The 27,346-nt window shown below is 27.6% G+C and overlaps 3 protein-coding genes across 3 annotated transcripts; 2 read left to right on the top strand and 1 right to left on the bottom strand.

Moving 5' to 3' along the window:
• The first annotated feature begins 56 nt into the window (after nt 1–56).
• LOC145840676 (V-type proton ATPase subunit E 1-like) lies at nt 57–9,949 on the top strand. The gene is made up of 7 exons (XM_082947998.1): nt 57–114; nt 2,624–2,689; nt 2,912–3,021; nt 4,866–4,932; nt 5,500–5,658; nt 8,883–9,056; nt 9,450–9,949. The coding sequence occupies exons 1-7, from the start codon at nt 82–84 to the stop codon at nt 9,510–9,512; spliced, it is 672 nt and encodes a 223-aa protein (XP_082804124.1). The 5' UTR covers nt 57–81; the 3' UTR covers nt 9,513–9,949.
• Nucleotides 9,950–14,752: 4,803 nt separating this feature from the next.
• On the top strand, nt 14,753–17,395 carry LOC145841273 (TNF receptor-associated factor 3-like). The gene is made up of 5 exons (XM_082948638.1): nt 14,753–14,882; nt 15,684–15,772; nt 16,538–16,712; nt 16,992–17,074; nt 17,186–17,395. Exons 1-5 carry the CDS (start codon nt 14,753–14,755, stop codon nt 17,393–17,395), a joined length of 687 nt encoding a protein of 228 aa, XP_082804764.1.
• Nucleotides 17,396–22,443: 5,048 nt separating this feature from the next.
• Nucleotides 22,444–25,216, bottom strand: LOC145841272 (alpha-galactosidase MYORG-like). Its single transcript, XM_082948637.1, has 4 exons — nt 24,944–25,216; nt 24,216–24,724; nt 23,721–23,901; nt 22,444–23,481 (listed from the first exon to the last, which is right to left on the bottom strand). The coding sequence occupies exons 1-4, from the start codon at nt 25,214–25,216 to the stop codon at nt 22,444–22,446; spliced, it is 2,001 nt and encodes a 666-aa protein (XP_082804763.1).
• Nucleotides 25,217–27,346: the final 2,130 nt, after the last annotated feature.

The raw sequence follows: 27,346 nt of genomic DNA, 5'->3' as shown, positions 1-27,346 counted from the left end.
TATTTAATTTAGTTGTAACCATAGATAATGTGTTTCAAACATATATTCACAGAAATTTTTGATTTAAACTCAAATAACAAAATGGCATTGGATCAAAATGCAGTTGAGCAACAAGTAATTTACTATTTTGCTTTTTAAAAGTAGTTTTATGAGTACTTGAAAAGTTATGTAAAAATTTGTTTAATTTTTTTACTACGGTAATAAAAAAAGAAAGACTTGGCGTATGGACAAACTTAATTAAAAAAAATTTAAGTATAGACTGTAAAAAAAACTATTCAAATTTTACATGTGAATTTTACAAGTTTTACTTTTGCTTTTAAGAAAAAAAACCTTAAATCTGTAATAAATATTAGAATTTATTGAAATAGTTACATTGCTTGCAAAAGTATTAAATTTATTATATAATAAAGAGTATATTTAGTTTGTTTTCATAAGTAGAATTTAATTTTAAAGTTTTTCTTGAAAAATTATGTTTAAGATATTTCATTAAAAATTTTGAAAATATTTTGTTTAAATTATAGGATACATAAGCATGTTTTTGTTTATTTTGATAATAATTTATTAGGTTTTGTAATAATTAAAAATATTGTTGAATGATTGTTTTAATAACACTTACAACTAAGATGGAAATAAATACTATTTATTTTAATTTTGTCTTGTAAAATTACAACCTGTAATGATATATAAATAAATAAATAGGTTATGCCATATATAATTGAAGGTCATAGAGAAAAAGTAGCATTGCCTCTTATTAAAGGCTTAAATATAAACCATATAAGTCAGTTTTTGAAGAGTATTTAAAATAATTAATTTTTAAGATATACAGGGTTACCACACTCACAGAATAACTCAGCTAGTTTAAAAATTAAAATATAAAAGTTTGGAAAATTTAGAAAGTTAATAACTAAAAATTGTATGACAAAAAATCAAAAAACCCATAAACTGTTTTTTTGTTTATTTTTTTTAGTTTATAAATTTTGTTGCAACATAATTTTTTCAATATTGCAAAAGGAAATTTTCCTGAAATTTTGAGGTAATTATTTTAAAAAACATCGGAAGACATAGATTTTTTTGTGAAATTGTTTTTTTTTTGCCTTTTTTAATTATGCCTCCCTTAAGAGAAACCTAATGTAGTCTCGGAGTTTAACTGGCTATATCTCAAATTTGAAATTTAATCTATAAAAAGCCATTTGTAGTTTATCTGAAACAAAAAAATATTAAATTGTAAAAAAAGTTATTTGCAACCCCTTATGCCCTTAAGCTCAAAGTTTCAGGAGATACATTATAAAAGAAAGCTTGTAATAATGAATTGAAAAATAATAATAAGCTAACTTTTTAATAAAGAAAACTTTTAAACTCAATTTTTTAAAGATTCTTACAAAACGGCTTTTTGTTATATAGTTTAGGTTAGACTCAGAAAGATTAAAAGCAATGGCTAAAAAATTGGAAGGAGAACATAGATTTTTAATCAAATTATCTTTTTTGCTAATTAACTTAGCCCTTTTATTAGGAACTTATTGAATTATCCAATTTTTACCCCTATTTTCAGGGTTGCCACAAAATCTAGAATCCTGTAAAAACCTGAAATGTTTAACAATTTTACATGTTAAAGAGTAAAATTTTGATGTGACTTAAAAAGTCTATCATACAGATTAAAAAATGTTGTTATCACAAACTTTTTTTTTATAAATAAACACATTTAAAGTAGCTGTACAGTATCTTTTTAATGTTAATGTACAGTTTAACTTAGTTTTTAACCTTAAAGTGAACTTAAAACTTAAAATAGACCCAAAAACGTGTACTTTCAAAAACCTGAAAGAAATTCATAAAACCTAGATGAAATTTCTGAAAAACCAGTGGGAACCCAGCCTATATCTCAAACATTAATTTTGATAACAAAAATTATTAATTACAGCTAATTTTAAAAATAAAATTAAGTACAATCTTTAATTTTAATAATAAAAATTGTTAATAACAACAATGTTTAAAATAAGATAAACAAGTGAAAATATTAAGCATTTACCCCCTATACCCTTAATAGATTATTATGTTGTTTTACTTTATTTTTGACAAATGCTAAGTTTTGCGCAATTAAACTTTACTCTAAGGAAGTCCTGGTGCTTAAAGCTAAACTTCTTAAGTATATGTTAACTATTATTTTGTTTAAATCACATATTTGTGTATACATTTTTTTATTTATCTTACTATCTTAAAACTTTATAAAAAAAAAATAAATATAATTATACTACAATTACACATACACTTAAATAAAATAATATTTGTTTAATATCTTAATAGTTAAATTTTTTTATGCTTCACAATTTGAATAAGCAATATATTATATATGCTAAATCTTGAAAAAGTTACACAATAGCAATATTTTAAATAAGCATTGATTTTATTAAAAAAGCACTTATCACAAAGTTTTATTTAATTTGGTGTTTGAAAAACTTTATTTAAAATTTAGTGATGTACTTCTACAAAATATATTGTTTTTATTGTAATTAAAAACTCATTTTAAAGAATAGAAATAATCTTGGCAAACTATATAAAGGTCAAATTCACATAAATTTAATGTCAAGTTATTTTTTAATCTGTTATTTTATGTTCTTTAATTTTACAGATTCAGCATATGATCAGTTTTATTGATCAAGAAGCAAACGAAAAAGTTGATGAAATAAATACAAAGGTTTTATAAAGTTTCATTTTTGTTTAAAGTAATCATATTAGATTATAATAAATATTGTGCTGAATATTTAAAATAAATGCTTTGATTTTTTTAATGTAATTGCAGCCAGAAGTGAAAATATGTTGCTGTTGTAAACATAAACATAGTTTTCTTTTAATGTTTTTAATTAAAAAAAAAAAAATTCTATTTGCACTTCAAAATTTTATTTCTTTTGTTTGTTAGGCAGATGAAGAGTTTGAAATAGAAAAGAGCAGAATTGTGAGAGAGAAGCGAGATAAAATCCAAGCTAGAATCAAGAAATCAAAGTCTCAACTTGAGCAGAAGAAAAAAGTGTAAGCATTCTTATATTTACAAAAATTTAAGTTTAACTGTAATTCACGCTTTAAATGCTAAACATTAGTAATTTTATTTTAAGTCAAGTGTATACCTAAAGTTTAATATAGTATTTTATATACGTTTGCTTATTTTTTTAACAGAAAAAGTACAAATTAACTATTGTAAAGTAAACTTTGAATCACAATCAAAAGTTAAAAAAAAATTTACATAGAAAATAAAGTAGTTTTGCTTTTGGCGAAAGCTATATTTTATTTTACTGAAAAACTTTAACTTAGTTTAATGCACCAAAAAGTTAATGTAGATCAGGGTTGCCATATGGTCAGGTAAAATTAAAAAAAATTACATAAGTCAGGAAAAGTCAATAAAAAATTGGGGTTTTTTGAAAAAAAAAAGTCAGAAAAAGTTAGGAAATTTGACAAAACAAAAAAGTCAGATTTCGTTTGTTTAAATTTACAAAATTCTTTATTTTCCAAGCCTTCAAATGGTAAAAAAAATAGTTAAAAATCCTTTAAAGTCAGACTAAAAGTGCAAAATTTTCCTAGAAATTTACAAAAATATTTAATTTCCAATGCCTTCATCTGGTATAAATTAGTAAAATATCCTTTATAAAAATACTAAATTATTCTATTAACATATTGAACAAGTACCCTACTTGAACAAGCAGATTTTGTAAGCTTTTTAGTATTGATGATCTGTAGTAAGGACATTTCCGTAGTGGAACTGTTTACACAAAAGTGTATCTAGCATAATTTTAGAACCAAAGTGTATTTTGTTAAAGTAAATAATTAAGGCAGAAAAATTTGAGGTGATAATAAATGAGTGCAAAAGGAAAAGAAATGAAGCCCACTAACTGTGGCTAGATTTAGAGAAAATATTCTCTTTGACAAGTGTATGGGCAGCAGATGAGAACGATCTAGATAAATGAGGCAAATGGTTTTAACTGCCAAAAAATGAAGCAGGATGCAGACCAGATAAAGGAAAACATATCTTCATTAGATGAAGAGGTTAAAGTGCTAATAAAGAAATGGAGAAAATAAATTTTAGTACATATATAAAAAAAACAGTTTCGATTAAGTTCTTTATTCTTTTAAGGTTTTAATTGAGAAAGTTCCTTATATGTTGTTTTGTTTATTTAGATAAATTTATGTTAGGAAATGCTAAAAAGTTGTGTCTTTTTTCAGAAAAGCTGTGTTTACAAGGTAAATAATGCACTTATTTTGCTGATAGAGCTATTTATTGCAAGTATATCAATCATACACAGATGGTCCAAATGATGTAATGGAGGTTTTATGATTAAATTGAGCAAAAAAAAAACTGTTGTTTTAAACTTTAACAAAATTAGATTGAAAGCTTAATATAGTTCAAGTGTTAAATGATGTATTTTAGAATAAGTTTAAGTTAAGTATTTGATTTAGAAAAGTCAGGAAATTTTTCTCAGCTTGATCTGTGGTTACCCTGGTAGATAAACATATAAAAATATAACTATGGTCAGTTTATGTTTCATATTGAACAATTGTATACTATTTTAATTTTATGTATTTTTGATCAATTGAATTAGTTGTGTATAATTTAGCTACCTGCTTATCAAACTATATCACAATTTCCTATTTTTTTTCCATTGTGACCTGTGGTCCCTTTGCTACTTATGGCCCCCTAAATTTCTGTAATGGTCTCCAAAGGGGCCATATAGCTAACTTTGGAAAACGCTGAACTAGATGTTATCTGATTAAATTTGCGAATTAATTGCTTTTGAAGTGCAAAATATTTTGATCATTCAAGAAACAAAGTTAGTTGTTAACATACTAACTGAAAAAACTAAATATTTTTTATGTACTTACAGTGAAGTGTCTCAGATGATCAATAAATCAAGATTGAACGTTCTCAAGCACCGAGAAACACAAATTGATGTTGGTTTTATTTTTATTACTTTATCTTTTCATATAATACTTTATTTTTTAATTTCTTGGCGAATTTATTATATTTGCATCTTTTTTTTTTACTTGTAGGCTGATGGTAGTATTAATTCATATGTTTTGGTATTAAAAGTATTTTTGTAGTTTTTTAATGTAATTTATTTTGTATCTTTTTACCTTTTTACAAAACTCATAACTTGAATCATATTAGATATTTATACTGAAGATTTGTATCAATTTTTTTGATTTGTTCTCTGTAGGAAACTGGCATTTGATTTAAGTATAAAATTTATTTTATTATTAACTACCTATAAAAATGCAGTAGAATTTTACAATTATTTAATTTAAAACAAAACAGAAAAGGATTTAAGTGTAAATATTTCAATCAAAAATGTTTTGATAAATAATTTTAGACACAGTAACTAAATTTGTGCTGCACACCAGAAATGTGTTCTGAATGCCACTCTAAGTTTATACTTTCAATTGAAATCTCAACAAACTTTTAGTTCAATGAGATAATTAAAAAGCATTGTGACGTAACAACTCATTGTGACGTGACAGAGCGTGATGGAGGAGGCGAGGGCGCGGCTGATGCGGGTGAGGGAGGATTCGGGCAACTACAAGAAGCTGATGCTGAACCTGCTGGCGCAGGGCTTGTACTCGCTGCTCGAGCAGAAGGTCATCGTGCAGTGCAGGCAGGACGACCGGGACCTGGTGCAGGTTGAATTTTTATAAATTGATAAAAATATTTTCTGTATCTTCATTACTGTTTTTAGAAACTGAACCGTAATGATTTTGCGGAAAATTTTTGTTGATGCGCGTGATAGTGTTAAAACGATACGGGTGTCCATCTTGCTTTTTACAATTTAGTTCAACTTTTAGAATTTCAACTTAGTTGTCAGACACTTTTAATAGCTTTAAAATTAGAAGTATTTTTTGAGGTATATGGGATAAAAGTTGATAATAAAGCTTTGTAGAATCTTTATGCAAACTATAATGGCGAAAAAAGACTATGTCACTAAAAATGTATGTTCTATGTCATGATACACGTAAAATTTTTCAAACTTTCACATTAAGTCAATTACTAACCTTTATATCTTTCTGCTTAAAATTTTTATTTTTTAAAATAATTTTTGTGTTGAAAAGTTACTTTTTTTTTGTTATATTGTTGTTGTTTCTTCAAATGCTTTAAGAATCTAAACACTCAAATTTGTTTAAACTGTATAAGAAATATTCCCTTAAGATTTTAGGTCTCTTAAAAAAGTAGATAGATTTTAAGTCAATTTTTAAGTTCCGTAAAAAACTGATAATGAAACTATATGTAATGTCATTTGTTTTGTAAATTTTTTACAAAAATGACTATATCTCAAAATTTTTAGTACTTATAAAGTTTAAGTTTTAAAGGACATATTTTCTTTTATTATATGTAATTCTAAAAATAAGAAGAATGCTTTCATATTTTCAATGAAAAATTTAAACATCTCTTTAGTTATAAAAGTACAACTTAAAGTATTTTTTTTAGATTATTAAAATTTGCTTCATTTTAAACTGTTGCTCAAAAACTTTTGTTTAATTTGAAATATATATTTTATAAAAAGTAAGATTTTGAGTTTCTTTTTTAGTTTTTTAAGTAATTTAGACTACATATTAGGGTGCTTATTTTTACAGCCATTTTTGAGTTTCTGGCTGGAAACTTTTTCGTGTTTTTGAAACATTTTAAAAACACTCTGTGCACACTTTTAGATGATTTGAAGAAACTTTTACCAAATTTATAAAAAAAATCTCAATGCAAAGTTTATGGGAACCAAAAAATGCAACCTTGAAATTTTTAGCTGAAATTTTTTCTACATGTGGCCAATTATCCCACAAACACACTGTGAACGATATAAAACGATTTAAAGAAAGTTTAATGGTGGCATTCATTGTTTTGGGAAAAAAAAACTTACAAAAAAGGATAAAAATTACATAAATCAAGAAAAGCCACCATAAGACTTTCTTTAAATTGTTATGAATTGTTCACGATGTGTTTGTGTGATAATTGCCAACGTTTATAAAAATTTTCAGCTCCAAGGCCGCATTTTTTGGATCCCACACATTTTGCATTGGGATGGTTTTTTTAAATTGGTTGTTGCCAAGGTGAAAGTTTCTTCAAATCATCTAATATTTGCACAGGGTGTTTTTATGATATTTGCGAAACATAACATCTTTTACTGCCGGAAAATCAAAGAAGCTATAACAATAAGCACCCTACTACATATACCCTTTTAATTTTTTATTGTTATATAAGTAATAAATAAACTGAACAAGAATTTTTTAAATGAATTAATATATAAGAAAAAAATCCTTCTTCTTCACACTATATAATGCCTATATTTATTTTTTGGAGGACAAGGTTATTTCGTATTAGTAATACTTGGTTTTTATCAGTAAGTTATAACTTCTTTTTCTGTCGAAAACTAAGATAAACGATATATAACCACTTTATAACAATGTTAAAATTGTTGTCATCAAGTTAAATTTTCTCTGACCTCTAATTAAAACACAAATGCTTACATTTGCATATAATGATGAAATTGCTTACACTGCTATTTATGGTGATTACTATTTAAAATAAATCAAAGTGTACTGTTGTCGATATATATTTAAAATTATTTTTTTGTAGTTTAAGTATTAAGTTTTTAATGTAGTGATTAAGATTTTACTTACATCTTTTTAACATTTTCTTGTTGATTCATTTTTTAAACTAATAATTCAGTGCAGTGTTTATATATTATTAATATTTACAATTTCTACATTTTGGTCGTTATTCATATTGTAAATTGCCTGTTTTAAAACATAGCTTTGTTTATACTCCAATGAAAACAATTACATATAAGTTGAACTTACAATTTGTACATGAAACTATTGCATTTATAAATAACAAAAAGGCTATAAAATTGTACAAGCACAACAAAGTTTTATGACTTATATGATTGTTGTAAATTGCTTGTTTTGTCTGTATGTGTTATTTCACAAAATCTAAACCCAGCTATCATGTTTACTTTAAAATGTCTTTTTTGTTCGATGTTAATTGTTTATAACTTGTTTTTTTGTTCTCGTTAAACTTGTTAAGTTGTTACTGACAATATAGTTTATGTAATGTTTAATCTTAAGAGAGTTTTAAGGCGGAATTAAAATATTTTTCAAGTTGCTTTGAAATTAAAAAAAGATTTTTATGGGAAAAACATCATACTTTATTTAAAAACTTGGTGGTAAAACAGTAAAAACATCTGTGTTTAGTTTATTAAGTAAAAAAATGTGTGTTTAATTTTCTTAAGACATTACGTTATTTTGAAAAATACAAAAAAAATCTTTTTAAGTAAACGCAATACTTGAGTATGTCAAAGTTCCACCTTAAACTATCTTATGGTTAAACTTTACATTAACTGTCAGTAGTAAATGACAAGTAAAATTAGTAGTAAACAGTTTTGCTGTTAAGAATTTTTAAAGCTCTTATAGTTTTTATCATGTTCACTTCTGTTACATAAAAAGCAAAAGTATATCATGAAAAGAGTATTAAAATTTTATGAAACAAGCATATATTAATTTTACCTGCCTTATATACCTGATCAAATACTCTGAAATCAAGTTATTTTGAACAATTCAACATTTTAATGTATAAAAAAATCAGCTATTCTTTATGCAATTCACAAAACACCTACACTTTATTAAACAATTTTAACTTTTACAATTAACAATTTTTGCGTTTTTTATTATGTACGTATCATATGTTTTTATGGGATGCGTGAACTTTACTGCTTTTTTTTTCTCTTAACTTTTAATAAAGAAATATAAATTGTTACATGTTTTTTATTTATTTTCAAATTACCTACAGTAGAAGCGTAACTTTACACAAAGTGTTCACGAGATTGTTTGAAAAATTTTTCTTCAATATTTGCACACAGGAGCTGATGGGCGAAGCGGTCAGCATGTACGAGAAGGCGACGGGCAGCAAGTGTGACGTCACACTGCACAGCAGGAGCATCGAAGCGTGCGGCGGGGTGGTCATGATGAACAAGCACAAGAACATCCGGGTCAACAACACGCTGGATGCTAGGTTGAACATGGTCCACGAGCAGGTGAGTGACCCGGATGTAAATCTAAAATAAAGAAGTTCCGCAATAATTTTTAATATTAAAAAAAGTTGTAAAATTTAATATTTTTGATTATTTGAAACACACCCCTTAAAAGTATTTGACAAGAATTTACACTGAAGAAGTTCCGCAATAATTTTAAGAAAATGAAAAAAAAAGTATAATTGAATTGACGGTTATGTGAATCACACCCCTTAAAAGTTATTTAAAAGTACTTACATGTTTAAAATGTTTTTTTTTTTAATTAAACAAAACGATGTACAAGTTATCACATCTATATAAAAGTCTGAGTTAAGCTGAATGGAAGCTATTTATAAACTTACTATATACTTTATATAAAAGTTCAAGCTGAAATATTCAAGGTTCAAATTTTTTCAGATGAAACCCGAAATACGAGTGATGCTGTTCGGCAAGAACCCCAACCGCAAGTTTCTCGATTAACCGCAAGTTTTTCGATTAATCTCACAAATGAAAACAATTCGTTTCAAGTCGCATTTTGCAATCGGTGTGCAATATTTATTTCAAAAACGTGTTCAGATATTTTTTCAAATTAAAATAACTCTTTGACTTTTGTATTAAAATACTTTAGAGGTTGAGCATTTGATAAGCATTCTATGATTTCATCATTATGTTGTAAGTATGTCTTTATATATATTTGTTATGGATCTATTTCGTGTATGTAACTTTTGGTTATTAAACTATATATATGTTGTGAAGTAAAATTTTTATGCTTATTTTATGTAACATTTTATTGAAAATTACTAAGGTTTCTTACTGTAAAACACAGTAAATACATAAAACTTATACGTTAAAGTTACTAATGCTCTGTGTATGAGATATTTTTCTGGTAAAATTAATGTGTCTTATAAATTTTAAGTAACGTTTAATAATGTTCTAGTACAAAAATTTCATTGATTTCGTACTTTTTTATGAACAACTGATACTAATGAAAACCTATTTGATTGAATTTAAAGAAGAAGCTTTGTTAAAGTACATTTGATACCTAATTAAACTTTTGTGATATGAATAAAATAGAGGTTTAATATCAGTATTTTTTTTAATGAAATTGTTATATGTCGATTAAGCAAAAACGAAAAAACTAAAATTAAAAAATATAATTTATTTATAGAAAGTTCTAAACAAAATCATCAAAGTTACTTATTTAAAATTTACGTTGACATAGGTTTATACATAGATTTTATTTTAAATAGAAAAATTTTTACAAAACGTTGTAGACAAAAGCTACTAGCTACATTGAATCCAAACACGCTAAAGTTTTTGAAAGTTAATGTTTATCTGAATACACAATTATTAAGACAGCTTTATAACAAATAACACTGACGTATGTTGTAATAAACTAGATAGAATTCTAATAGTGGTTCCCAGGTTAGTTGTATGAAACTGATTAAGGTTAGTCTATTCTAAAACTGTCTTGATGAGCTGAATTAAGTACTTCAAAAAAGTTGTCTATTGACTTGTAGCGTGGTTTTAGAAGATAATTTTATTTTATATCAAATTTTTTACTGATCTAAAGCAGAAATAAGATAAAATAATTTAAAAAAATTACTGATTTTAAAAATTGCCATTAATCGCTTTTTAAATTGTTGCTCACTGGACTGAAATAAGTTTATTTTCGCCACAAATTACTAAACTTTTGGTTTCTAATTATGGCAATGCGTAGTAAAGTTAGGGGTAAGAAACGTTTGACAATTTAAATTATGAAAAAAAAAACCTTGTTTTAAAATAATTAAAAAACAAACCTGATAACAATGGAATTTTTAGATGTAAAATAATGAAGTTTTGATTAGATACAGAAAAAGTTATTATACAAAACACTTTTTCGTATCCTTAAAATTTTCTTAATTGTAAAACACTGTTAAAGTAGCATACATTATCTTTTCAATATAATTAACTATCTAAGACATTTTTTTTTTGAAATTTAATTTTTTATCAAAAACTAGTACAATAACCTCGCGCGGATTACGAACTCGTTAAGTTACGCATTTTAGAATTCTCTAAAAATTAAAATATACTAATGCTGTAAATATTATATTTATTGATTTAGCAATGTATTTAGCTAAGTGCTATCTCACTTCTCCAGTTATAGAAAAGGAAACGTCTCAAAACTGTTTCTAATCAAATGCATTATCAGAAAATATCCAACATAGTAGGTAAACTTGCTACCACACGTTTAATTACGCATTTTTGCTGTTGTCAAAATGTGCGTAGACTCGTAAGCTTTTACTTTAACTAAGAAGACCTGAAAGAAGTTTCGAAAACCTATAAGAATGTTCAAAAAATCTTTGGGCAACCCTGATCGTAGAAACTCAAACAAAATTTTAACTCAATGCTTACAAATTTTTTGGGAGGCTGAAGTTTCGCAGATATTCAAAATCAGATATTCGCATTTTTGAACAGATATTCGCTATAAACAAGTTTTCGTAAAAAATTAATGGAGCTTACAGTTCTTATTCAATTTAGACAAAAAACATCTTAAACGATTTTTCTTGCTTTGTATATATTACATTTTTGATTTATATTGAATATAATCATAAAAAAAACATATTTTTTGGACCTCAAAGTTTAACTAATTTTTTTCTTGTTTATACTATATGAAACAACTAAATTTCGTAAAAAATTAATGGAGCTTATAGTTCTTATTAAACTTAGACAAAAACATCTTAAACGATTCGTCTTGCTTTGTAGATATTACATTTTTGGTTTATATTGAATAAAATCATAAAAAAAACATATTTTTTGGACCTCAAAGTTCAACTAATTTTTTTCTTGTTTATTCTATATAAAACAACTAAGTTTCGTAAAAAATTAATGGAGCTTACAATTCTTATTAAACTTAGACAAAAAACATCTTAAACGATTCGTCTTGCTTTGTAGATATTACATTTTTGGTTTAGATTGAAAAAAATCATAAAAAATAATATTTTTTTTGACCTCAAAGTGCAACTAATTTTTTTCTTGTTTATTCTATATAAAACAACTAAGTTTCGTAAAAAAATAATGGAGCTTACAATTCTTATCAAACTTAGACAAAAAAAAACACCTTAAACGAAATCGTCTAGCTTTGTAGATATTAAATTTTTTGTTTAGATTAAATACAAACATTATTTCTAATTCTAAAATACTGTTATTTTCTTTTGTTAAACAACTAAGTTTCTTTTAGCTTACAATTCTTATCCTTTTTAAATAAAAAACATCTTAAACAATATGTCATTTTATTCATGACGTTTTTATCTATATCAAAATATTGTAACGAAATAATAAGTATTAAAATGAAATTTAAAGAATTATCTATTTTAATCAATAAGATAAGAGTCTTTAAATCTTAACGATATACTTCGTGATATGATTTTCCCTTTGCTGCTTCTTTCTTTATTTCATCTGATAATGAAATCGCATAATAACAATTATTTTGGCTTGGTTTCTGTGCTGAAATACTTTTTCAACTGTTACAAACCTTCAGCTGCTAACATATAAATTCCAATTTTTACTCTTTTTTTATCCGATTTCTTCTCTGTATTGCTAAACTTTATGTTTTCATTAGGTTTTTTTGGAAATACTTTTAGTATATCTTCAGCCATCTGTATAGAATTTAATAAAATATTGAAATTAAATTGAAATTTGAGCAAATTTTAAAAACAGTAGATTAAAAATAGGTATAAGGTTTTGTGTTTATCTTTAATCTGAACAAGTATTTGATATTTTTAAACGAGACAAATGGCTTGAATTATTTTTTTGAAATAATCTAGAATTGAAAAGTCAAATTGAAAAAATGTTTACTTTTGTTAAGAAAACCGACGGAAAAATTGATTGGTTTTTAGGTCGTAACTTATTTTAAATGATTTACATAGAATAAACAAGCAAAAAATTAGTTGAACTTTGAGGTCGAAAAAAATATTTTATTAATGATTTTATTCAATCTAAACATAAAATGTAATATGTACAAAGCAAGACGAATCGGTTAAGATGTTTTTTGTCTAAATTGAATAAGAAGTGTAAGCTCCATTATTTTTTTACGAAACTTAGTTGTTTTATATAGAATAAACAAAAAAATATTAGTTGAACTTTAAGGTCAAAAAAAATTTTTTTTTAATGATTTTATTCAATCTAAACCAAAAGTGTAATATCTAACAAGCTAGACAAATCGTTTAAGATGTTTTTTGTTTAAATTGAATAAGAACTGTGAGCTCCATTAATTTATTACGAAACTTAGTTGTTTTATATAGAATAAACAAGCAAAAAATTAGTTGAACTTTGAGGTCAAAAAAATATTTTTTTTTAATGATTATATTCAATCTAAACCAAAAATGTAATATCTACAAAGCAAGACGAATCGTTTAAGATGTTTTTTGTTTAAGTTTTATAAGATTTGTAAGCTCCTTTAATTTTTTACGAAACTTAGTTGTTTTTTATAGAATAAAAAAGCAAAAAATTAGTTGAACTTTGAGGTCAAAATATATTTTTTTATGATTTTATTCAATTTAAACCGAAAATGTAATATCTAAAAAGCAAGACGAATCGATTAAGATTTTTTTCGTATAAATTGAATAAGAACTGTAAGCTCCATTTATTTTTTACGAAAACCTGTTATAGCGAATATCTGTTCAAAAATACGAATATCTGATTTTGAATATCTGCGAAACTTCAGCCTCCCCTCCTTACTTTGTAAATACAATTAAAGTATTATTATTTAATAAAGCGAGTTGGGGTTTATTCGTCTCCTTAAAGTTTTGAATATCACCAGAAATGAAGTTGGTGTGAAAATATTTATACTGCGCTCGCGTATATATACAGATTGCAGTAATTTATTTTAAAAACTATTTTGTTCTTATTATTCTCTGAAGTGTCCGTACTTTATTTAACATAAGAAAAACGAAAATTTTAAGTTGTTTAGATTTAAAACTAAATTTATTTTTAGACTGTCCTATTCATTTAATTTAACTTTGAACGAGTTTAGTTTTTAATCTATTTACCACAACAAAAAATTTATATGCTTATATTCAGTATTTTTACACTTCACGAAAAAACTTGAAAAAACACTTGAACTCGACTTTTTACTGTAATTAGATTCAATTGCTTGGTGCTTGTTTTTTAATGACGTCTTAAAACTTAAAAAAACTTTTTCCTTAGTTCTCTTAAATTGTCAGACTATGCCAATACCATTTTTGACTTTCTTCTTTGAATAAATGAAGTATTAAGTTGAAAGCTACTGGTTCACTAGTTTTTTTTTTGGAACTTTTTTACAGTTAGTTAGTAAAAATAACTTTACAGTGTTAGAATTTGAAAACTGCATTTTAAAGCTTTTAGAATGTAAAAGTAAAAGTACACATTTAATGTAGAAAAAGCAAATAACTGTTTTTTAAAGATATATTAGTAGAGTTTTCAGCATTGCAAATGCTATAAATTGTGTCTACTAGTTGTTTTTTCCATTAACTTGATTATGTTAATGATTAGAAAAAGATTAGTACTTAGTTTTAATAAAAAAACAATTAAATTAAATATTATCAAAATAAGTTAAATTTCAAACAAACATCTTACAGAATATTTACAATAATGCTTTTTTAGTTTTAAAAACTTACACCTTTATAAAGGCATGGTATTTTATTTTAGTGATTTTAAGTTCAGTACATATTTCAAACATAGTTCGACTTAAAACTTGACAAATGGAAACTACAAGTTATGAAATTTCCCAAACATTATCAGCGCTTATTGAGAAAGTAGATGCGCTGTCGATTAAAATAGCCAAGCTGGAAAAAGTTGTAAACAAAATTGGCGAAGAACTGAGTCATACTAGTATGTTATTTTCATAATTTTTTCTGCAAAAAATTACTAATGATTTTATGTGTATTTGTTCGTTTTATATAGGCTAACTAACAGAACAAAGCAAAAGTTATGCACTTGTTTTTATTAATGGAATATTTTTTAGTTTTATATCTTTTCGTGACAGAAAAAATTCTGAGCCTTAGATAGTTTTTTTTTTTATAATACTTATTCTTTTTTAGTGTAAACTGTATTTTTATAACTAATTTGAATAAATGTTTTCAAGCAGTATATAATATTAAACTTATTTTAGTCTTTCTTAGCAAAAATATTCGTGTTTTTACAAAATTTAATTTTCAAAACACAATAGTAAGAAGAACTTTTCATTTTAAACAAAGTCTTCAAAACCTAAGTACTTTTATAGTAGTTTAAAAACAACCTTTTCTATACACAGTTTATAAGTGGGATAAATAGTATAGGCAGGTAGTATGCCTTTTTGTTAGAGAAGAACCGGTCAGCTTTTGCGATAATTAACTTAGAACTTATATTATAAACTTAGAAAACTTAAACTTAAAACTTAAAAGTGTTAAAAAAAACCTAAAAAAATTTCTCAATTCCTAAAACAAAAAAACTCAAAAAGAGACATTTCGTTTGTTAAAAAATGTTCAATGTTGCTAAAAAATACAGACTTATAGGCGAATATAACAGAATTTCGATTTAAATATGTTTAGCAAAAAACAAAAATCAACGATAATAAAAAAATTAAAACGTAAATAAGTTTAAAACTTAGCGGCTTTAATCTTTTACTTTGAGTTTAAAGTAAGCGTTTTGCAGACACTTATGCGAATCACGAGATAAAGAAGTTGTCGAACCATCAGAAGCTATGCGAACAAGCACTCACGGAAGATCACTTCAGACTCGCGGTTTGTCGCGTCATAACTTGTTTGTTACGTCACACTTTGTTTTGAACTTTAGATTTCTTAGTAAATTTAATTTACCAATAGCTTTTAAGGTGTTTTTTAGAGTACTTAAATTAGTTTGTGTTAATTAAAAAAAATCGTTTATTATTTTATATATTTTTATGGCCCTTATTTATGTTTTATCGTTATCAAAATTAACATTGTTTAAGAAATACAAATTAGTGTTACAAACTTGTTGTTAGTTTGAATAAAATAAAACTTTTAACTTAAGTTTTAGTGTTAAGCTTCACTTGACTAAAGTCTCAATTTAGTTAAAAACGCTTGTTTAAGAAACGTAATTATATTTTAGACAGTTTTACATATTTTCTGAAGTTATTGTTAATATAAAAAATATTTTTTAGGTGTCATCAAAAAACCATAAACAATTTTAACCAAAGGAGTTATATATTTTTTAAAGAATACACACGAATACAATTTTTCGCACTTATGTTTTCTACGACCTTATAAAATATGAAATATTTGTTTTAAAATACTATAGCAACTTAAATTTTGTACTTTGTTTTAGACATATAGTATTTTTTTACCCATCATAAATAACAACTCTAAACAAAAGCACAAAAAAAAGAACAATAAACTATTTATTTTTATGCCACAATGTTTGTAGTTGGTCATGATTTTTTTTTTTCATTTTTCTGCAATTTAGAGTCGAAAATCAGCGTTATAAGAAAAAGATAAATAAATGCATTGCTTTAAAAAAATATAAAACAGGATTTGGAAGAAACGAGTTACGATGGAAGGTTCACGTGGAAGATATGCGAGTACCACAAGAAGAAGATGAGCGCGTTGAGGGAAAACCCCTCTTTCGTGAACAGTAAACCATTTTACACGAACAGGTTCGGATACAAGGTGTCGTTGCGCGCCTACTTGAACGGCTACGAAAGAGGTTGGTTTGAAACACTTTATACTAATTTTAATTTTTATAATAAAAAAGTTGCTTAAATATAACAAGTTAGTGTTTAATACTAGTTTCGAAAGCTGTTTACATCAAACTGCTAAATAAATCAAACTGTTGGTTTGAAGTTTTATTAGACAAAACATTTTCGAACCAAGTTGGATTTAAATAAATAAATAAATAAATTATTTAAATAAAATAAAACATTTAAAATTCCAGTTGATAGTTAAACTTGTTTATTCAAACCAAGTTGGATATTCTGCAAAACAGGAAAAGGGACTCATCTTTCGGTCCTGTTGGTCGTAATGAAAGGGAACTATGACGAAGTACTCAACTGGCCTTTTTGCTACAAAGTGAGGATTTACGCACTAGAAAAATACTAACTGTTTTTGAAATTCGTGCTTTTTTTCAAAACGGTAATTTTCATAACTTAAAACTTTAAGTTTTTTTTATAATTTATGCAGGTCAAGTTGACCTTGATCAACCAACAGCGTGGTAGCGAGAACCACGAAGACGTTTTCAGGTTCGATTCGAAAAACTCCTCCTTCACAACTCCCAACTCCGACATCGAGCTCGGATCCGGATCCATCCTGTTCATCAGCCGTCATCGGCTGGAAAACGAGGGATTCGTCAAAAACGACCAATTGTTTCTTGAAGCTAAGATATTGGAATAAGATTGTGTTTGCACTTTCTTCGTACTTCGTTTGAACAATGTTTAACTTATAGTTGAAAATCCCGAGAGAGCAAAGCATTTTTTTATGTTTACTATCTGTTTATAAAATCTTTTTTTTCTTTGTACTTAGACGACAAAACTAAAACAATTATTTTAGTCTTATATAAACAAATAAGCTTTAATTAAAGTTGTTTAACAAATAATAACAGTAGATTTTAATTAAAATTTTTATATCTTTTTATACATTGTATTTTTTGTGAAAGTTATTAAGAAGAAACTGCTGTTACTGTAACAAAGTGTATATTTAGTTGTTTTTTAAATGGCCGCAAGTGGGCGTTAGACGATTGTTTATCAAATCACATAATAAAACTTTAACAATGTTTGTTTTTATGCTCAGTAAAGCGATCGTTTTGCAAGAAGCACAACACATATTAAGACTCTGTATTATTAGTAAGATCTATTTTTATATTTAAGATTGTGGCATTCAAAAATTTGAAGTACAATATTAAGAACTTTTTTATTTGTAGAACTTTTGTGTTTACTTGTTGTGTTTACTTACGGATATTAGCTGCTTTATCACTTTTTCAATAAACTACTTTCATTAAAAAAATTCTTAATAGTAAGTTTATTACATGTTTATTAGTTACTAAGTTAAACCTAATGAGTCAGTTAAATTCAGTAAAAGCCTTAGGAGATAAACGCTCAAAGCATTTAGCACAAAAAAGGAGACTTCCCCTAATTAACAATAGTTCCTACTCCAGGCCTAGGACAGGGTTTCCCAAAGTGGGCGATATCGCCCCCTGGGGGCGATTTTCGTATTTCAGGGGGCGATAATTAGTAAGGGGCAAAAGGGTGGGCGATAACTAGTAAGGGGGCGATTTTAAAATTTTGGGCTGTCATAAGAATTTTATTTTTTTTCTTGCTATTTTATTAATTTTAGCTTGCTATTAATTGTTTGATCCTGAGGTAAAACTTTAATAAAATTTTTTATTTTCTTTATGTAAAAAATAGAAAAAAAATCAAGTGCTTATGACTCCTACTTTCAAGTAAATACTATATTTTCATTCATAGATTTCCTTATTTAACAACTACATATACCATAGACGAATAGAATCCCTCTCTCTGTTTTATAACTTGACATATATGTTATTTGGGATCATAAATGGTTTGTAAAAATCTATGTTATTTATTATTAACTATCACCTCATGATATTTCCAGATGATTTTTAAAAAGTCACTAAGTTAGACTAAGAAATAAAACTATACAGGGTTGCCAATTTACCTAGCAACCTGCAAAAACCTGGAATTTGACAATTTATGCAAAAAAAAAACAGGAAAAAATCTGGGATTTTGAACAATTTTAACATATTAAGTAGTAAAATTTAGATTTTACACAAAAAAACTACCATATAGATAAAAATATGGATCCCTTCGAGGCAGATACTTTTGAAGTAAACGACTTACAGGAAACCTTCTCAGACTTACAAACTGACCTTGAACTTAAAGTAAATTCTTCCAAAGAACGTAATGAAAGCTTTTGGACTCAACAAAAACTAAGGCAAAAGTATCCAATCATTTGAGAGTAATTTAGATTGTTGTTTATAGCTTTTCCTTCCAGCTATGTTGTTGAGAAAGCTTTCAGTTCAGCCATCAACATCTTGAGCAAAAGATCTAATCTAAATATTTATAAAGGAGGTGACTTAAGGCTCTATTTTACTGATTAAGAATCAGATTAGAAAAACTTGCAAGCAGTCATGAACCTCATCCTTCACATTATATTAGACTTCAGTAGCAGACATTATTTTATGAAAGTCTTTTAATTTTATTTAATATTTTGAAATATTTCTTATTTAACCTGGTTTGTATTGTATTTAAGTAGTCTTTTTATAATAACACACTTTATTAAGCTATTTATTCTACAACAGGTTTGCATAATGCCTAATAAATATTAATTACGGTAGACTTCCTCTTGAGTTCGCTTTTTTTACCAAAAAAAGTGCAAATTTATATTTTCTTAATATTAACTAAAGTAAAGTCTATTACTAACTAAATATTAATAAAATTAAATATATACAATATTTAATAGCTTATATAGATCTTTTTTTTTTAATGAAAGTTTGTTTTATGTTTTAGTGGATTTCATGCTTATTCATAACATTATTGCATATAACATATTGAAATTTGTCATTTTGTAAAAAACATATGGTAATAATTTTTTAAGTTTGCACTTTTTGATTTTTTTCAAAGTGCGAACTCAAGCGGAAGTCTACTATATTTATTAAATGGTTTATGTTTTAAAGTTGTTAATAGTTTTATTTTGACCTGGTTAATTCTGTAGTTCATATTCGTCGTTTTACATTACACTAAAAGTTTTAATAGCATAGTGATTAAAATATTTGTGTGAAAGACCTTTATTTGACAGGTTTTTGTTATTACTTGTTTAATCTGTATATAACTTATTTCACTATATAACTATTATCTGATTGTAAAATTTTGATAACCATTAAAGTTTTTATTTCTAAAAAGAAATTTTTTGGTTTTAAAAGAGTATAAATTTGAGGTCTCTATTTGAAATGACTTCTACTTTTTCATTTAAAAGTTTCTTAAACTCAATTTTATTTTCTAACTTGGTTTATTATTAAAGAGTTTCAATCTATTAATACAACTGTTTTTTGTTTTATCTTAATTTAATATATTATTAATTAGAATATACTTAGTTATTTTAATACTTCAACACTAGCTTTTAGTTTTTCACTATTTTCCTCTGTTAAATTATTATAGCCTAATAGCTAGAAAAAAAAACTTTTTAAACAGAACTAAATAAGCCATCAAAAAGACTGCAACAGTTACAAAACAAAATTTTAACCTAATTAAAAGTTTTTTTTAACTGATTACTTTCTGTTCACAGAATTAAGTTTAAAATATTGGTTTTTTTTTGAATTTAAATAAAGAAAAAAAAATGCTAGAATTAAGGTTTAGTTTCCTAAAGATTATTCCAAGTCAAATACTATTTCATGGTATTCTACAACGAAACAAATAGTTTAAAAAAATTAAAATTAATTTTTTAACTTTACAACTAACTTGCTTACAATATATCTTAGCATAGAAATTAATAAATTTACTGCATTAACTGAAGCTGTTGATGAAACCACTTTTCATGTGAGATAACCAACCACTCGGTTAAACTTCCTCAAACTAGATACGAAATTATTTTATAATTTTTATTTTATTATGTGTAAAATAAACTGTTCATTTTTTATAGTTTTTTAATCTCTGGTATAGTTATTTTAGAACATTCCTATTTATAAAATAATTTAAGTACTTTGTGCGGCTTAGATAAGTTACTTAGTATTAACTTCTAAATGTCCAAAATTTGTTATATGACCTATTATTATAATGTCAGGCTTCAGTTAAGATTTCAGATAGGTAACCTACGGCTTAGATCCAGTCGAATTTCGACCCGCTAAGTAAATTGAAAACTAATTGTGCAAAATAAATAAAATTTAGTTTTCTGATACTTAATATTTTGAAATACGCTTTAATATCGTTTTCAGTTCACAATAGTATACCCTAGATCACAATGGTATTACATTAAATCTGAATTACTAAATCATTTTATTACAATTTTGCTCGAGTTTTTTAATTTTCTTAACTGTTATTTTTTTAAATCATGCAGCCCGCAATTACATTTTTAACGAGTTGAAACTAGAAAAGATTTTTTATTAAATATGAATTGCTGACTACAAAAGTTGTCCACCACTGACCTTAAAGTTTCATTAGTTTCAAAACAGTTCATATTTAAACAGGATTGATTACAGATTACACAAGGCTTTTTTATAATTAAGTATTTTAATACACTTTACTGGGCTTCAAAAAAAATAACTGTAAATTATTTTCTCAAGCCCTGTAAACTACTTTGAACACAAAAGTGCGTGCATAAGAAGTACCAGACTAAATTACATTTCGAACACAACTTTCTTTAGCTCAAAAGTTTGTACTCAAAAGAAAAACTACTTTGTATAATCGTGGGGGGGGGGGGGGGGGGCGATTTTTTTTCAAATTTCTGAAAAGGGGGCGATTTAGTAAATGAGTTTGGGAAACCCTGGCCTAGGAGTACATTACAACTTCGATAATATTTTGCAAACTTAAAAGACTTCATTCAATAAAAACTTTTAGCTTATGATAAAGTATTTTTCATTACGTTGTTGGATTTTGATTTTGAGTTTCAATTTGTTTTAGGTTATATAGTTTCATTTGTAAACTTTATTAAAAGTTTTGTAAAATAAAGCACTATTTATTATTTTGTTTTTTTATTAGTCATATTGAAAACAAAACCTGTTTTTAATAAAAAAGTTTAAAGTTTAAATAATCAATAACGTAAAACAGTAATAAATTTACAACTTGTTTTCTTAATGTTTTTTGAGTTTTGTTATTTGAACAATTAAAAACTTTTAATATTTACCTTTTAGTACAGTAATTTCACTTGAGTTAAGAAAAATTTTGAAGGTCAAAGTATAATATATATATATATATATATATATATATATATATATATATATATATATATATATATATATATTTGTAATGTAGATAACACAATTCGCTTTTAATTATTTGTATAAAACTATTTAATTTTAACTATGCAGTTTTAATTTAGCTAATTTGTTAGTTTTTAAGTTCAATTACAATTTATTACACATAGAAAACTATTTTCAAATGAGTTATAATTTTATATGTGTTGATTTTAAGAAAACAAATAAAAAGATCTCAACTATTGAAGGAAAAATACTAAATTTATTCTTCAAGAATTTATTTAGAAACTTAGTTTGTAAAATGAATTCTTGAAAGAATAAGTTAATGAATTATAATTTTTAAAACAAAATAAGTTCAAATTAAATCTGTAGAAAGTTCTAGTTAGATAAAAAAGATATTGTGTTACATAACCAGTTTTGCTACAGTTTTTTATTTACTTGTTTATCAATTAGTATATGTATAAATTTGCATTGAATGTTAGAAAAATTTAAGAGTTTCAAATGTGAGCATTTTTTTTCACGTTTTCTCCCACCAAGATATTTGCGAGAGAGGAACTTCATAGTCCTTCAGCCAGGAACCACCGCGAACAAAGCAACTTTCGTCCGCTGCGACGTCACAATCGCCCCTCATCTTGTCCTTCCAAACCACTTCCGCGCTGCCCGGGAAATAAATGTCCCTGCTGGTCCGTCCCCGCTCCAAAACGGGCGCCACCATGTACCTGTCCCCGACGACGAACTGGTCGGCGATTTCGAAGGACGGCGAGTCCGAGGGTCGGGAGAAATCTTCTTCGAACCAGAGCGGCGACGCGGGCAGGACCATTTCCCCCGACACGTACCTCTGCGAGGCGCGCACCACTTCCGGGTAAACCGTCTTCTCGTGGAGGTCGACGAACCTCCTCGCCAACCGGTTGACTTCTTCGTCGTACTGCCACGGCGCCACCGAGAACTGCATGACGGGCAGGAAGGCGGTCAGCTGCAGCCACCTGACGTAAAGTTCCTTATCGGGTTTTTCCCCTCGACCGAGAGAGTTGCCGCCGATCATGTCGGGGATGACGAACGGGTAGCCGATAATGCCGAAGGTCAGCACGGTCGGGATGACGGTGTCCAGGCCCCTGAAAACCTCGAACGACGAGCCCTTGTCCATGGTGCGCGTGAAGGCCGGCACCCGCTGGTTCTTCCACGCCGACCGCATCTCCATGGTGGTGTTTCCCGCGCAAAACGCCGCCTCAGCGTACAGACTCGTGTAAACTCCCGGGTTTTCGTCGGGTTTCGACGCGAACTGCAGCCCGCTTTCGGGGAGGTAGGTGGTCTCGCCCGCGTCGAACTTGAACGACTTGAGCTGGTACTTGAGCTTGTTGGCCCGCAGCAGCTCGCAGTACCACCCGGAAGCTCGGTCGTTGGTGAAGTCGATCACCGACGCTCTTCCGTTCCACCACGTCACGACTTCCGGTTTGCCGGTGACGCCGTTGATGAAGTAGGAGTTTTCCCGCGCAAACTGGTAGTTTTTGCTGGAGGCGCTGATGAAGGGAGTCACCCATGTTGTGACTTCGAAGCCCTTAAAGTTTCACAATTAAGCATGTAACTGATATGGGTATATTAATTCTGAAAAGTTTTAAATTTATATAATATTTTAATGTAACATTTTAAACAATATTTTTAGATACTTCTTTACTAGCTAAAAATACATACTACGAGTTAATATTTTTTAGTTGATGCAATTGTTTCAAAAAAAAGAAGCTAAGTAGTTTATTAAAGCTTAAAAAATAAACTCGAATAGTTATGTTTATACTTTACTTTAGTTTTCAACGTTTCAATCATGCTTTTTGCATCTGGAAATTTATCTGGATCAAAATCAAAATCTCCGTAATTTTGCTCGTAACCGTCGTCGATTTCAAGTTGACTGTTAGGGTAGCCATTAGCTAATATTTCATCTGCAAAACTTTCTACCACGCTCTGATTAATTTCAGACTTGTACCTGCGTTTCAATACTTTAGCTGGTTAAATAGTTCCGTTTATCATTTTTTTAATAAAAATCGAAGTGGCTGTAAAGAACAACAAACGTTTAAGAACATATGTTTTATTGATATCCAAACAGAAGAGTCCAAATAGTTATAACTAAAATGGAACAAACTCAAATATAAAAATTAAATTGTCATTTAATGTCGTTAAACTTATTTTTAGATTAGTTAACATACCAAATGAAATTTATTGATTCATTAGTTTACAAAATTGCGCTAAAATCAAAACAAAAAGCTCGAACTAGAGTTGAAAATTAAAGTAAATCCAAACCTTGCCCATGTCGACCAGATCGGGTGTTGAAACACTTTGACGTCCGGCAGCGACTGCGCTCTCTCAATGAACCCTCCCTCGCTCGTCGCAAACTGATGCAGCGCTTTGGGGTTTTCCCCCGCGCACACCCTGTACTCCAAGCTCAGGTCGCCTCGGGTTTCGTTTTGGTAGTTGGGACCGAACCTGACCTCGGCGTGCTTGGACTCGAAGCAGATCCGGTCGTTTGCGGCCACCGACGCGTGCAGGGGCGTCTCGTCGGGGAAGCGGAGCGAAACCGCGTCGGAGGAGAGAAAGTACCTTTCGAGGACGTTCCCGAAGCGCTTGGGCAGGTCGGTGGTGAGGTATGGGTTGGGGGGCAGGTTGTGGAGGCTGAACGGCCATTTCTGCACAAAAGTCTCGCTGCCCCCGTACCAACTCGACCTGACCCGAACGCAGTCTTCGAACAGCGGTTGGTTCGAACTGGACTGGCAGCTGTTGGCTAGTGGACGAGCCGAGCTCACGTCCCAACACTGTGCAATTGTGTTCATTGTTTGAAGTTTATAACAAAATTTGTACAGAACTAATTTGTTTGCTTCGTTTTTTAGCTAAGCATGCTTTGATTTAAAATATTAATAGTACCGGTAATGTTTTAAAGTTTTGAATAAACAAAAGGACTCTCGTTGTCTTATTTGACTAAAACTTACAGTTAGCTATTGAATTGAAGCACGTAGATTACAAAAGTAACTCACTTGTGTATTTGAGTTTGGCATTGGAACTTCTTTTACAAAATTTTTCACTTTGAAGCATTCCGGTGTGCTCTCAAAGTTTTTTCGTTGAAACGATTCGATTTCAAGCACATTTTTCGTTTCTCTAAACCACTTTAGAGATCCGTTGCTTTCTTCAAATGAGTACTTTGAAGTTATTATCTGTTTAGGTTTGAGGCAGACTATCAAAGTTGATAGAAGAACGCTAACACTGCAGCAAATTGTAAAAATTATCAATGTTTTTATCGTTTCTGCCATGTCTAAAATAAGCGTAAAATGATTTCATCTAAAATAAAACAATAACATTACTAACAAAGCTTTAATATTTAAGAGATGAACATAATTAAAGTTTAGATCGCCTTTGTAACAAAAGAAAATTCTTTTCCGAATATTACATTAAAATAAATACTTTGTTTTACTGAAGGCTTTTTATGTAAACAAAAGTTTTTGTTTAACTGATTCAACATTTTTTTAAGTACAAAAGGAAGTCATATAAGCCTGATATAAAAGTTATCTGAACTTTTGAAAAATAAACACATTGTTTAAAATGTTTCAAATGCTATTTCTCATTAGTCACATTTCTATTTACCTTTAGTTTTAATAACTAAGTTTTACTACGTAACAATTATTTTGTTAATCTTGATTGGGACATTATAAAATGAATACACCCCTTTATAACATTCTGCATACTACAGTACTTACATGTACTTGCCCAACTGAACAGAAATTAAAAAAGCTTTAAAATCGTTGCATGGAATTGCTTAAAACTATGTCTTATAATTTTCTTCTTGAAAACACGAAGTGTCAGAGTAATAACAAATTCCTACCTATATTTTTTTGCTGTAGTTTTTCTTGTAGTACTTTTTATATTTTCTAAGCTAAATCAACAAAATGTTATCAAAAACTATTATAGTAAAAGCAACAAAAAGTGCTTATCTAAGCAAAGCCTCATAATTAAACTAAATACTTTCAAGTTATGTTTGTTTAGCATTCGTATATCAAATTACTGCCATCATGTTTTGTTTTACAATTTAGATTAATGATTAGCCAGTTTAAAGTTTTGCTTGAAATTTGGAGCAACAATTTGTAAAATTAGCTGGTCAACAGTGGGCTGAAAACCGACTATTGACCAATATAATGACTTAAAAATAAACCAAGAGTTTTATTTAAATGTTTAGAGCTAGGGTTTTTCTTTTGCTTGTGTTTGGCTCTATTTGGCTTTAAGTGTATTAAAACTTACGTAAGCTTAAATGAACCAAATCTTAGCACAATTGAAATTTAAAATAACTTGAAAAGTTTTAAAACTCATGTCAAAAATAATTCCTACAGCAACTGCTAAAAACTTTAAAACATTTTATACACAACAGAAAGGTTCTTTTGTACACAAGGTCTTTGGACCAAACTTTTTATGCTATTTTTTCTAAAAATTCATTGGTGATTTTTTGGGGAGTTTAGAATTTTTTATGAGTTAAAATTACTTAAAAAACCGTCAAAAACATTTCTGATTTTTATTTGTGTTTTAGCAAAAATTAAAATGAATTACGAAAGAAATTTACAAGTATATTCTTACAACGGAATACAACTATTGTTTTAGGTTTAAGGTACTTTTAAGAGTAAAACAGACTTTTTTTAGGTTGTGATTTTTTCTTTTCAGTCCTAAAGTTTTATTATGTCTTAAACCTTTAACCATATTTTGAATAAAAACAGACGTTATAAGGCCTTATTCTGTTTGTAAAACTAAGTGTAACTTTAAATTGCATAATAGTGCTTTTTGTGACAATTATATGTCAAAGACTGCGTGACCCCCTTTTCAGTCCATTGTGTGATGGTCGAAATGACTGGTAATCACGTTAAGCACTATAGTTGTAAAAGAAAAATTTTATAAGTAAGATTTGCAAAGAGAAAATTAAAAACAAAAAGGAGCTCGTATAAGATTTAATTGAGACTGTTTTTGTTTAATTGCGGAAATGTTTTCATTTAACAGAAAATTAAACAAAACATTCGTCTGATCATATTAATATTAAAATTTGAGAGTATCAAAAAATTAAATTATTTGTTAATAAACTTTTTCTTTTGAGTAGTAAATAAATTCTTAAGGATAAAATTAAGATAAAAGGTTTTGTCCGTTAAAACATATATACCATAGAGTAGTTGGATTAAAAGAAAAGCAAAGGATAATGTAAAAAACATAACTTAAGAAATTGGTCGAGAACAAGGCTATAAAAAAAAATTTGAAAGAAAAATATTGACTCAGAAAAAAAAACGGTACCTACCAAAATAGATTTTAAAGTGAAAAGTAAAGTATCAATTAGTGAGTTTCAAAATTTTCTGTTCATTAGAACGCAGCAATAAAAATTAAGCGGAGAATAAATAGGTTTAAAAATATAA

The sequence above is a fragment of the Thalia democratica genome, chromosome 7 (genome assembly GCF_965202585.1).
Source record: "Thalia democratica chromosome 7, ktThaDemo2.hap1.1, whole genome shotgun sequence".
In the NCBI taxonomy this organism is placed as follows: Eukaryota; Metazoa; Chordata; class Thaliacea; order Salpida; family Salpidae; genus Thalia; species Thalia democratica.
The sequence above is the reverse complement of the archived record's forward strand: the minus strand, read 5'-3'. Positions and strand labels throughout refer to the sequence as shown.